This window comes from Martes martes (assembly GCF_963455335.1).
Source record: "Martes martes genome assembly, chromosome: 6".
NCBI classification, from domain to species: Eukaryota; Metazoa; Chordata; class Mammalia; order Carnivora; family Mustelidae; genus Martes; species Martes martes.
The window spans coordinates 20,420,527-20,433,683 of NC_137893.1; the positions used below are offsets into that span (position 1 = coordinate 20,420,527).

At 43.3% G+C, this 13,157-nt stretch overlaps 1 protein-coding gene across 2 annotated transcripts in view; it reads left to right on the forward strand.

The window, feature by feature from the left end:
- The window catches only part of LAMA4 (laminin subunit alpha 4), a 148,025-nt gene that overhangs the window by 53,435 nt on the left and 81,433 nt on the right, over window positions 1-13,157 (forward strand). The window contains exons 5-7 of one of the 2 annotated variants that reach the window (XM_080805146.1): window positions 7,247-7,461; window positions 9,667-9,762; window positions 11,309-11,460. In XM_080805146.1, the coding sequence (XP_080661272.1) occupies window positions 7,247-7,461; window positions 9,667-9,762; window positions 11,309-11,460 (463 nt within the window). The remainder of the gene's footprint in view (window positions 1-7,246; window positions 7,462-9,666; window positions 9,763-11,308; window positions 11,461-13,157) is intronic. The other variant, XM_080805147.1, reaches the window with a different exon arrangement.

Below are 13,157 nucleotides of genomic sequence, written 5' to 3' on the forward strand. Positions count from 1 at the left end.
TTTTGTCATATTGCAGATAAGGAAATAGGCAAAGGGAGGAGATGGGGCTGGTCCACAGTCACAACACTGCTGAGCGGGGGACCAGGATTCTCACGGTTTGGCTTAAAAATCTGGATTCTTTCCCTGTGCCCATACTGGTTTTCCCAAGTGTCTTCCCAAAGGACTTCTATTTTAAATTTTGACAACTAATGAAGTAGATGAGTCTCTGATATTCAGAAGCGCAGTGACCCTGCTCCTAGATTCCCCCTGACTAGAGGCTGCATCAAGAAACGTGCGGGAAATGAGCGCCCTTCAAAGGTCTGCCATCAGCCCTGGGGGGGATCGCTCTGAGCAACTCCCTCCACTTTGTCTCCTCTCTCCTGTCCACCCTTTCTCACACCCTACTCTCTTTGAGAGAATGTCCTGAGGCCTTTTACTCCAAAAATTGACTTTACCATCCAGAGGACTCTTCCTCAAAATGGAAATGACCACACAGCAGATTGGTGGAGGGGATAGGGATGTGATACAATAAGACATGGTCTTCGCTCTCAGTGAAAGTCAAGTCTAGAGCAGGAGACAAACCCAAACACCATTCATCACAAGGGAGAAAAGGAAAGCCAAATGCAAGGATAAGCAAAGCCCCTTCAGGTGTGTAGTGGAAGGAGTGATCGCTTTCCCACAGAGAGGGCTGGGTCACTGGGAAGGGGGTAGCCTTCATTGCTTTCACTTCGTGTTTGACCTTGGGACTGATGGGGGAGGGGGTTAGTTTCCTTTAGAGTTTAACAGCCAGGTGGTTAAACTGTCACAGTTAAGCTTCATCTAATCTATATTTTCAATGTATGTGTGACCTTGGACCTCTCCACAAGGTATTTTCAAAATATGTTGCCGCCTTGTATAGATGTCAAACAAAACTACAATTGATCCAAACCGAGAACACACTAGGTGTTTCTGTACTTAGAGATCTTGTCGTCAAGCCATGGTTTTCAAATCTGACTGTATGCATCTCCTGGAAACCTTTGGATTCCTGAGCCTTCCCCAAATCCCCTCCATGCCCCACTGAAAAAGAACCTCTAGGAGTGAGGCCTAGGGACCTGTGTTTTGACTCCCTGTTGGGGTCTCATGCCAGCCCTCTCACTGCCTGGGAACTACTGCTCAACCTCTAATGCCACACCTGCATGATATAAAACACTGTCTCCAAACAGGAGCTCAAGAGCCCCTGGTATCCTCAGAAATGGTCATAGAGGGTCATGAGTTCCCAGTGAATATTTTCTTAATTTTGTGTTTAATTTCATTGATAATCTTGAGGAAAAAGTTACTTGAAACATGTTGTGGACTTTCTGTAGAACCACTTCATAATAAAGGGAGATCTGCCTCAGAGCAGAGGAGAAAGTAACAGCCAGGGGTGTGTCGGTGGCACGTTACAGACAATTGGAGGTCAAATGGCATGACATCAAAGCAAACTGAGTCATCACCCAGCACATGGCCGGACATAGATGCTGAACTCATACAATCGTCTCCCATGTCATGTTGGAAGTAGCCCTTCAGTTGCAACAGGACAACATCACCCACTGTCTTGAATTGATGCTATTAATTACAAATTCATTACTTTCACAGTTTCGTTTGTGTTTCATTTGTAAAATTTATTTTGGTTTTCAAGATGTGTAAAAGCCATAGGTATAAAGAGTTTCTACCTAGTTTAATGTTCAGACTATTCAAAGATTTAAAGATAATTTAAATGAACATTAGGAGAGGTATTCTCTGAAAATGTTTTTCGTTTTACACACAAGTTCAAGAAACATCGGTCTAAAGCATAAAATATGAACCTCTTACCATACCATGTAAAACAGCTCAAACACCCTTGTTTTTACAGTGAGGTTTTTGTGTTTTAGCCTGCCCCGGCCCCTGGCTGGCTCTTTCCCAAAGTCCTTTTCCCCATCTCACACTTTAACTTCAGCATGTGGGAGCTGCGGCTCCCCAAATCCACAAGATCAACTCTAGAGCTCACCACATTGTGTTGCATTTAGATGATGACCATGGCGATGATGACAGAAATAGTAACATTTGTGGAGTGCTTACTGTGTGCCAGATAGCTGTTGTAAGCACTTTACATACAATGACACATTTAAACCTAAAAAAAAAAAAAAAAAATCCTACGACATACCAGTCTCATCCTTATTTATAGAGGAGGAAAGTGAGAGACAGAGAGATTCAACCACATGCTCAAAATCACACATTTGGTTCCCCCCCTCTCCAAGTCTCTACTATTAAAGTAGGAGCTCTTCAGGAGAAGAAGCATCTCATTCATTTCTCTGCTGCTCTTCCCCCATCACAGTATCTGGAACGTGGCAGACACGCAGTTAAAGTAACAAAGTAACAACATTACTTTATTTAAATAATACCTTTTTTTTTTAAATAAAAGACAATAACAGTACTGTTAATGTTCCTTTTAAAAGGTACCTGTAGTGATGAGAGTCAGTCATTGTTTGCCCTGTTTGATCCCCTTTCCGCTTCTCCTCATGCCAAGAAAATGGAAGAGGGTGACACAGAATTGAGTGAGTCAAAACAGTGTCCTCTGAATAGAGGTTGCAAATGGAAGTTATCATCTGATGCAAATAATTATAAAATGTACAGGCTTTAGGGGCGCCTGGGTGGCTCAGTGGGTTAAGCCTCTGCCTTCGGCTCGGGTCATGGTCCCGGGGTCCTGGGATCGAGCCCCATGTCGGGCTCTCTGCTCGGCGGGGAGCCTGCTTCTCCCTCTCTATCTGCCTGCCTCTCTGCCTACTTGTGATTTCTCTCTCTGTCAAATAAATAAATAAATAATCTTTAAAAAAAAAAAAAAAAAATGTACAGGCTTTATAGAAAGGAATTTTGCAATTCTCATTCTCATCCCAGTGTGACTTTCCCTCTGCTCTAAGTCATAAATATATATGACTTATATATATGACTTATATATTACAAAATATATATATATTTTGTAAGAAAGAGAGAGCACGTGCATGAGCTGGGGCAGGGGGAGGGGTAAAGGGAGAGGAAGAAAGAATCTTAAGCAGGCTCCATGCTCAGCACAGAGCTTGATGCCAGGCTCAATCTCATGACCCTGAGATCATAACCTGGGTGGAAATCAAGAGTCAAAAGCTCAACTGACTGAGCCACCCAGGAACTCCTAAGTCGTACCTTTTAAAGATGAGAAACCTGAGACAGGGAGCCATTAGACTTAATCTGAGCCACAATTGGTTAGTGGTAAACCCAAAACCAAAACCCAGGAGCCTCGATGTTCAATCCAGAGTTTTTAGTTCATACACATGTATGTTCTCAATACCTCAGTATTCCACATTCGCTCCCATGGCAGCCCCATCCATTCAGTTTTGCCATGGAATGAGAGACATGCTAAGACAGTAAGAAGATTTGTCATGTGGGTCTTTTTGCTTAAAGATCAAGAGGGAAGAATGGGACAAATTAAAGAAAATCCAAGGGACCTTAAAACCCTAACAGGAAAGGCTAAATATAGTATCATGAGAGACAATGATGGTGATGGTGATTATGGTGTTGATGATGACCTTGATGATAGCAAAGAATAACAAAGAAGAAGAGGAGTAGGAAGAGAAAGTTAACATTCATGGAGTTTTGTGATTCCAGGGTTTAGTCTGATTCTTTCTGAAGGTACCACGTTTTTTCAAACTTACGCTATCAACTCTGTTATCTGTAAAAAATTCTTCTAGGACTCCCTACTCTCTACCACGTCCCCCTTGTGGATTCTTACCCTGACTTTGAATGGGTGCATTTTCCCAGCTTTATTTAACTCAGTCTTTCATAGAGAAGTAGAAAGCATTTATATGGCACCTACTATGTAACAGGTGCTTTTTTTTTTTTTCAGAGTTTAATTTAACCCCAATGATGGCTATAGAATGGCATCCCTCCCAGAAAGACTTCTGTGCCACCTGGGAGTTTTGGCACCCTTAGTAAAAGTGTTCAGTGACAGCTGTGTGACCCTAGGAGGTAAAGCAAAGGAGAAAGAGCAGAGGAGGGGAAAAGAGCTCCAGAAATTCCCAGAACGGTAGTTTGGGGTCAAAGTCTTTTTTCCCCCCAAAACATATTTCTTTGTTTTCTATTTTGCCCAAATAATATGATCACTAACTGAAATGGCAATATTCATATACCACAGTTCTTTTGTTTACACGCAAATTTATCAGCTCTATTTTCCATGAGTGAATCAAGTCATTAGTAAAGCTAGAAATGAGATTATGGGGGAGAAAAATAGATAGGACCAGACTACTGGGTAGCAAGGCTCCAGTTCTGACTCTAATTCCAACTGCTGGTCCTTTTGAACCTTTGTTATTTGTTATTTGAGGGTAGGAATTGGGTGCATTGATAGCATTTGATTATTCAATTGTTATAATCACTAATTGATTAATTAGCTAATTCATTTAATGCCAGACTTGTGGGACACAAAGAGCATTAAATTGGAGTCCCATGATAGGGTTGAGCCCTGCAGTAATGAATAAATTATTTAGCTTCTCCACACCCTAGTTTTCTTGTCTATAAAAGTAAGAGATTAGAGGGTTCTATGGGAAGAAACCTTTGCATGCTTACTCAATAAAATTTGTAAGGTTGAAGTTTAGGCAATGACTTCAGAATTGCCTCTGAACCTACCACCAAAAGATGTTCTTGAAACTCAAAGTAAGTTGCCCCTGTGATTGAGATTCTGACTTGCAGAATAGAGAATTTGATTTTTCTCTTGTGGAAGACCAAGAGACAACCTATGGAGATCAGATGCAGTGGGATTCAACAGAGTAAAGAAAGTAAGTGTCCTCTGACTTCCGTGACTTCACTCCCAGACCTCAGGATTCCCAACTCTACTTTGAGGTGGCAGGTCTGAGTCCCATTTCAGTGGGACCAAGAGTCTCATATTCTCTGATGAACCGCGGCAAAATATAGAAATTCAATCCAGAGCCATGCATTCCATAGAGTAATGATTTGTGCTGGCTTGGGAACCAGAGAACCTGTAAATCAGAGGTGCAAAGACATGAGTATGAATAACAAAACTCACTGAACATTTCCTCCAGGGGGGTGTCTTTCCATGGGTCGTGTGGCACGTACACTCATTCTTATCTTTTTCATGGACTTCAATTTCTAGAGTTCATGATTTTACGTGTAAGTGTGCTGGATTCGCTTCCTGTTCTTTCAGAGTACGCGCTGTGTGTTTTTCCTCTTCCTGCCTCTCCACGCCTTACGTAAAATAGACATGAATCGTCCCTCTGTTGGATGAATTCATTCATTCGGTTATAGCAGCAGCCGTGTGGTCCAGGGTGGAGTGAAGGAAAGAACATCAGGGTCAGAAGGTCTGGGTCTCGCACTGTGAATTCCTTGCCATATGAGCCTGGAAAACCAAAGTAGCCTCTCAGCCTCAGCATGCCAGGCCTGCATGCCTACCTCCCAGGTGTCTGCGGTAACTAAATAAACCCACCTCGGCAAAGCTAAGGGATATAATGCAAGTAAAGGGTGGAAAGATTGAACGTATATCATTATTACAACTACACCACAAAAACTGAGACATAGGAGTAAAGCCTGGAAGAACATATGCAGAATGCCGGACTGTGATTTTGTTAGGATCTTGGGATTATAGGAGATTTTTTTTTCATTTCTCTATTTTTTCAAATATTCTGAGTCATGAAATCCTTTAAAAAAAAAAAAAGAAAGAAAAAGTAATGTCTTGTTATTATTGGCCAGGTCTTCCTGATTTCCTTGGAAAGTCCTCTCCTGCTTTCCTCTCCAAAGCCAACGCCCCAGCCCAGGGCCTCCACACACCAGCCTGGTCTCCCCATTCCAGCCCGCAGTCCACCCAGCATCTGAAGCCATCACTGGCTTCCCCCACCTCTGCTATCATCACAAAAACCTCTGTGGGCTTCCTTTCTTTTTCTCTTTCACATGAGAACCCACTCCTGTGCCTGACCTTCTGCTCCATGAAGGGGTGACTACACATTCTTTCCAGCCACTCCCAAAGCCTCTTCCGCTCCAGTTAGCCAGTCTTGACACTAGTTTAGGGTCACAGCAAAGAGGAGGCTGTAGCCCGCCAGAAAACATCTATAGCTTGGCTCATACAGTATTCTTACAAAGTTTGAGCCAACCTTTAAAAACTGTGATTTCACATAAAAATCCAAACTTCAACTTTTTTGTTTTAAAAATAGGAAGGTCTGGCAACACAGATCCTTCATTCCTTCAAGGCCACAGTGTGGAAACAGTTGACAGGAGCTGAATAGCAGCTACCCCCTTGGACAGGGCCTGTGGTCCCACCACTCCCAATAGGGCCTCCCCTGGCCCACAGGCACCTTTGGGAAAAGTAGAGAAAAGCATTTCTTCCTCTGAGCAGGAGTAGCCCCCCCCCCCGCCCCCACCAAAAGGCACAGCTTAGCAAGTCCAGCAAAGGCTAGATGGATTTTGGCCTCTACTCTCCAACCGATCATTAACGACCCAGCTGGCATGACCATAGGCACCATCTCTGCCCCCACAACAAAGGCAGTTTGGTGCCTGGCCTCTGTAGGCTCACATATTAAAATGTCCACCATAATGGCCATCTGGGCTCCAACTTAATATATCTGTGGTACTTTCAGCCATGCCGTCTGCTTTGTCTCCACACTGCCTTCCCTCCATCACAAGATGGCTGCCAGAGCTGAGTGCTACCTGCCTCTTCATTCACCTGCGGATGGAGAGAATGCCTTCCCACACCCCTCAAGCAAGAGCCCTGAGCTACACTCTGAATGAATCACTTCTCAGCCAAACATATTAGCCAGGACAATGCCAGGCACTAAGTGGCTCAGGTTTAGGTTCTCTGAACAATTCACTAGAGCAAGGCAGTTGGTGATTTATACCAGTGTTTCTCAATACAGATAATAACATTTTGGCCAGGACAATTCTCAGCTGTGCCCTAGTACTGCGACCCTACAGTACAGTTAGCATATCCGACACCTCTCGATCATATGCCAGCCACATACCATAGTGGTTGAGGTGACCAAAAATGCTCCCACGCTAGTTCTGTCTAGACGTTCGTGCATCTGGAGGTCTGACAAAACTGGATGGACTTCAACACAATAGGGAAGAGTGAGTGGTTCTTTAAAAACAAAGTCTGTCCCTATTAGGAAGATGGAAAAGTAGAAACGAATTCTGGGAGGGCAATCCACACATATTCACTATACATTCTTTTAGGTAGGAGAGAAGATAAAGAGAAGAAAAACTATGGTTGCTAAATTTTTACCTGTTATTTTTGCCTCAGATGTGCCCCGGGTTACTATGGAAACCCCTTGCTGATTGGAAGCACTTGTAAGAAATGTGACTGCAGTGGAAATTCAGATCCCAACCTGATCTTTGAAGATTGTGATGAGGTCACCGGCCAGTGTAGAAATTGCCTACGCAACACCACGGGTTTCAAGTGTGAACGCTGTGCCCCTGGCTACTATGGGGATGCCAGGATAGCCAAGAACTGTGCAGGTACGGTACTGCAGATCGTGGCCAGCACGTACACTGAATTTAGATGGACCGATGTTGGGGAAATACGGCAAGTACCCCCTTGTCACTTTGCCAGGGCAATGCAGGTTCTTAGGAATGTGCACCCTATACTTAGGAATGTGCACCCTATACTCACCAGGGTTAGACATTATTATCAAAACTACTAGTACAACTTAGCTCAAGGGTAGAATAAACCATGAGACCATCTCACAAATGAACTTTCACCTTATCGTCTAGTCTTCCAATTTTTTTTAATTTTTTAATTTTTTATTTATTTATTTGACAGACAGAGATCACAAGTAGGCAGAGAGGCAGGCAGAGAGAGAGAGGAGGAAGCAGGCACCCTGCTGAGCAGAGAGCCCGATGTGGGGCTGGATCCCAGGACCCTGAGATCATGACCTGAGCCGAAGGCAAAGGTTTAACCCACTGAGCCACCCAGGTGCCCCTAGTCTTCCAATTTTGATCAAAGAAGTGAATCAGCCTTCCATGAATTACCTATCATTGACCAGAATTCTGAATGAAAACTTGAAAGATTTACCTCTGTTTTCTTATTCTGGAAGCTATGTCCTTTTTACCAGTTGTGTCTGCTAAAACTGACTTCTTCGTGAAATAGATTAGCAAGCCAACGGTACAGTTTAGTCATCCCCCAATGTCTTCAAATTGTCAGTGTAAATAGTGCAGGGTCAGTATAAGAAATCTTCCTGGTTAAACTTCAGTCGGACCAAAATGTACAAATTTTATTCATGATTTCTCTAATCCATTTGCTGCATAGAGTGAACATCTTCAGAAATAAAGTTAAATTGCCTTTTTCTAGGAGCAAAAGAAGGTTGAGACTGAATATTTCTTACTCTTTTGTGACTAAGAGGAAGCAGGGTGAGGAGGCACTGTGCCCTTGGGGCATGCTTCTACTGGAATTCCCCTCCCAGAAGCTGATTACCACCTGAAAAGGTTTTAAGAAGTGAAGAGTTTAAAGTTGAGGAGAAGGCACATATGATCTGCAGAAGTCACAATAAAAGTATACTTGTCTATAAGAAAGCCAGGTGCCCTGAGGCATAAAACCAGAGGCAAGAAAGGAGTTCTGGGTTCGGTCAGGCAGGTGTCTGAAAGGTTATTGGCAAAATCAAAGCCTTAGACATCGATGCTCCAGTTCTCAAAACATTTGCTAAACTTATGTTATACCACATAAATGCAGGTCACCATTAGAAATGATGCTAATGTTAGAAGCAATTAAGTATAATCTTGCTGAATTGTTTAATAAATCTACATTTTGTGGAACATCACACAGCCGAAATGTAATAAATGTACGTTCCTCTTGAAACTGATTTTTTTAATGATTGTTCTGTAAAGACAGTTAAGAGGTGGGCTCCCCTCTAGTATTCACAATACTATCCCAGCTGATGGTTCGCATAGATAGCTTAGGAAATCTTTAAATATTACAAATGAATTGCTACTGAGAAATTCAGTGGAAAATGAGCAGTCTGATGAGATCGGGGTTTTGTTTTTGGTTTTGGGTTTTTTTTTTTTTCCAAAAAACATTCTTGGAAATCATCAGTAGATTCATAATGGGCTCTCAGGTCTTCTAAATTCGCATAAATATGTTCCCGATTCTTTCCACGACATTATTCCTAGTCATCCCACTGATAGCTATCATTTGGGGGTTTGGAGTCAGCCTTACCAAGGGTCAAGCACTGTGGGAGCCAAAAATCGTTCTTGAGCCTCCTCCCTCCCTCCCACAGTACTGCTCCTCCCTCACACCTGGCAATGATCAACCCTGGAGTTGGATTAAACTGGAGAATCAGTCTGTGATGAAAGGAGAGCTCTCAAATTCCGGTTGAATGATGGGTTCCGGGATCATTTTGTACTTTGTGAAACTTCCCAGGATCTTTTTGGACTGAAGCAATTGCACAGTCATGCCAGAATCCCAGAAAGTTGGGAGAGGAGTCCTAGAAAATGTAGATTTACTTTTGCCCCAGGACTACCTTTGAATATCTCCCAGGGCTGGGCTAAATTGGGTAAGGGGCATAATCTCTACATCACGCACTCTACACGATCATAAGGAAGAGTATAATTAATCCCCATTGGAAGAACTATATACTGATAGCCAGTATTTCTAGAAACCAGGAAAACTCTGCCATATCTAAAGTATCAAGAAACAAATCCCTAACCTCTTGTTTTTGTTTCCCACAGTGTGCAGTTGTGGGGGAGGCCCCTGTGACAGCGTAACCGGAGAATGCTTGGAAGAAGGTTTTGAACCCCCTACAGGCATGGACTGCCCAACCATAAGTAAAAATAACAGTACATGATTGACTAACCCCACTTTCTCTAATGTGCTGCAGGTGTAGGATCAAGAAGAGCTATGCAATTCCCTCTCTGCAAACTGCTTAAGTCCCCCTCCTGGCTTTAACCCTGTCTTTGCCTCCACCAAGTGGACCCTACGCGGAAGCTACTTGATTTCAATTGGCAAAATGGGTGATTTACATGGAAGCAACTCTTATTTTAGAAAACTTATTTTATGAAGCCTTTAAATTCAGCATCTTACCTCGTGGGCAAAGGCAGAGTCAGAGGCACAATTCCTAGTGACCGAGTTCATTTTACCTCCTTTTTCTATGTCATTTCTTCAAGTCCTCAGATGTGACATACAGACAACGCTTTATAACACTAGGGAAACCAAGACACTAAGCGACTTAAGTGGCTTTTTCCCACATCACTCCAAAATGGAAATGACAGCAGAAAAAAATGTTCAGGCCTTATGGGATGGAGCTGAAGTCTTACTTTCCTGGATTTCTCTGTCATTCCAATCAATCAAACCATGAGCAGTCCTGGTGGTGCAGGAACCCATGGAAACACTTCCAAACAAAAGCCCGAAGCTGGTCTTAATGACTATTTGGGCATCCTTCAAACCCTTCGTCTAGAAAAGGCTATAATTGATTCTTACAGCGTATACATAAGACCATGTTAAACTTCAAATAACAAATTAACAAATTAACAACTATTAACACTCAGTCTTCATTTATTGGTTCTCTAGAAAAGAGCAGAGTCTGAGGAATAGAGATTGGGAACAGAAAAGTTTCAGAGACTGGGTCAAACAGGTTTCAAAGCACAGTCTGTTGTCCTCCTTAGTGCGCACAAGTGGGCACTGGGCCTCCCAGGAGCAGCGGAGGGTGGGGGACGAGGGTGATGACAGCGGTAAGCGGATCTCAAATCGGAAATGCGAGCAGTGGGGAGAAACTACGACCTACTTCGCCACATGCCCAGGCTGAGCAGATATTCACAAACAGTGACATTCTACAGAGCCCCTTCTGGCTGAAGTGTTTGTCCAGACATGAGGTCAGGCCATGCAGAGGCGCTGAGCCAGCCCTGGAACAGGTATAGGAAAGAGGGGGTGCCTACCAAACAGCCGACTTCACCAGCGGGCGCCAAGCAAAAGCCTGACATGAAGAGAGCCATCCCAGAGGGCTGTCCCACCACTAAGGAAAAGTGGAGAGTGTGCTTCTCCTCCCCCACCCACCTTGCAAATGGCTTGCCCTTTTATGCTCCCTCTCTTTCTCAGTTCAGCAACCGGTGTCCACGACAGCCTACTTGCCCAGTTGCACGCGCTGTTCGTTTTGTTAGGTTTTCAGTGAGGATAGTGCCCGATGTACAGTTTGAGTCACTTTGGACTCCAGTGTGCTTTGAGGGTAAGGATTGGTTCTGTGACCCAGAACAGCTCCTCAGGAAACAAACGTAAAAATAATATTAACGAAAGAAGTAGACGTAATGATCTACTAGAGCACATGCTTCCTGGCTGACTTTCAGTTTTAAAGAAATAACACGTCCGTTTTACCTCCAGGCTGTGATAAGTGCATCTGGGATCTGATTGATGACCTTCGATTAGCGGCACTCTCCATTGAAGAAAGCAAATCCGGTCTGTTGAGTGTCTCATCCGGTGCGGCTGCCCATAGGCACGTGAATGAACTCAACTCCACCATCCACCTCCTCAAGGTAGGCGGCCACGTTGTACCTTCAGCTGTATCCCCTGCTGGTCTTACAGGATTGCTCCTATAACTCCTACCCCTTCTGTCATCTGAGTCCCATGGCTGTATTACAGATGGGTTGTTAGACTAGGAAATGAGAAAAAGTTTATTGTAACCATGAGCTTCGATCTAAAGCAAGAGCTGCCACGTATAAAAGAAGTCAATGTGGAGAAGGCAACAACTAAAACAAGCAGTTTCTATGTACCAATCTATTGAGGGAAGGAAAACACTCTTACTTCCTGGGTAGAAATGTACATTGGTTATTTGGGTCCTTACCACAAACTTACCATTACCTTTACCTCAATTTCCAGTGCTTTGAGGAGTTTCTCTAGAAACCTCTCTCCTGCTCTCTCCCTCTCTCTCTCCCACCCTTACCTTGCCTTCTTACTGACACACGGTCTCTCCCATCTTCCCATCCACACACACGCTGAAGCACACAGACATCCTTGCTCAGTGTCTCCTCGCAGGTCTAGGGGTTAATACCTTATACACAGTCAGACAACAGTCAAAACCAGTAGACTAGAACAGTGCTTCTATACCTAAACTTTAAGATGTGTTTTTCCCCCTCTAAATTATGGGCTCTGTCACAACCAACAGTTATTTTTTAAAACAGTAATAATTAACTGAAAGCATAATGGAATTAATACTGGCACAGATTTTTACTCTGTCAATTTCACATAATGGTTAAGAGCATTAACTTTGAAACCAGATGGATTGCATTCAGATCCCAGCTCTGATACTTACTAGTTATGTGACCTTGGGTCAGTTATTTAACCTGTTCATTCTTCAGTTTTCTCCGTCGGCACTGAGGATCATTATTGTACCAACCTCCTGGGTTGTTAAGAGAATTCACCAAGCACTATGTGTAGAGAAGTTGCAAAAGTACCTACCTTAGAAGGTGCTCATTACTCTACTTTTTAGAGGGGCAAATAAATGATATCGACAGCAATTGGCCAAATATGCAAAATGTAAAGTAAAGTAGGAATCATGAAATCATAGAGCTGGATGGACTTCTATGAACATTCTATTCTAAACTTAGGAATCATTCTTATCCACACTCATCTGTTTGGACACATGGAGGCACTAGTTCTCAGAGGAGTTGCCCAGACTCAAGCCTCTTGATACCACTTGAACTCTTTCCTCAACAGCACAACTTCAAGATAAGTGTAATTAGAGCCAACAGGAAATCAGTGCCAGGATTGAAAGGCTTACTCCAAAGTAATCCAGGTAAAGCTACATTAGACCAAACTCCTCAAAAATGGAAAAGAAAGGGTAAACGATCTGAAATAAAGAGGGTTGCTCTTCTTCTACAAATAAATAAATAAATAAAAATAAAGTAAATTTCCAAACTCCATTTCCCATTACACGGATCTCTGTGGGTTGATCATTTCCTCCAGGGCCTGCCAAAATAGAAATTGTAAAGGTCAGACAGCCTGGGCCTCCACCAGTCTAAAGGGTGCCTTTGTGAAATTAGAAAAATGAGCCCTTCCTCCATGGTGAGCACAACCGGGGTCAAGGTCTCCGGCCTAGGGAGCAGAGCTTTCAGAATTTTCAGCCCTGAAGGCCTTTGGAACCCTTGTGCAGACCCCAACTTTCATACCAGCTTACAGCAGCCTTCAGACTGGTAACAGAAGCTCACATTCTGCTCTGGGTCCTCTTGTACTG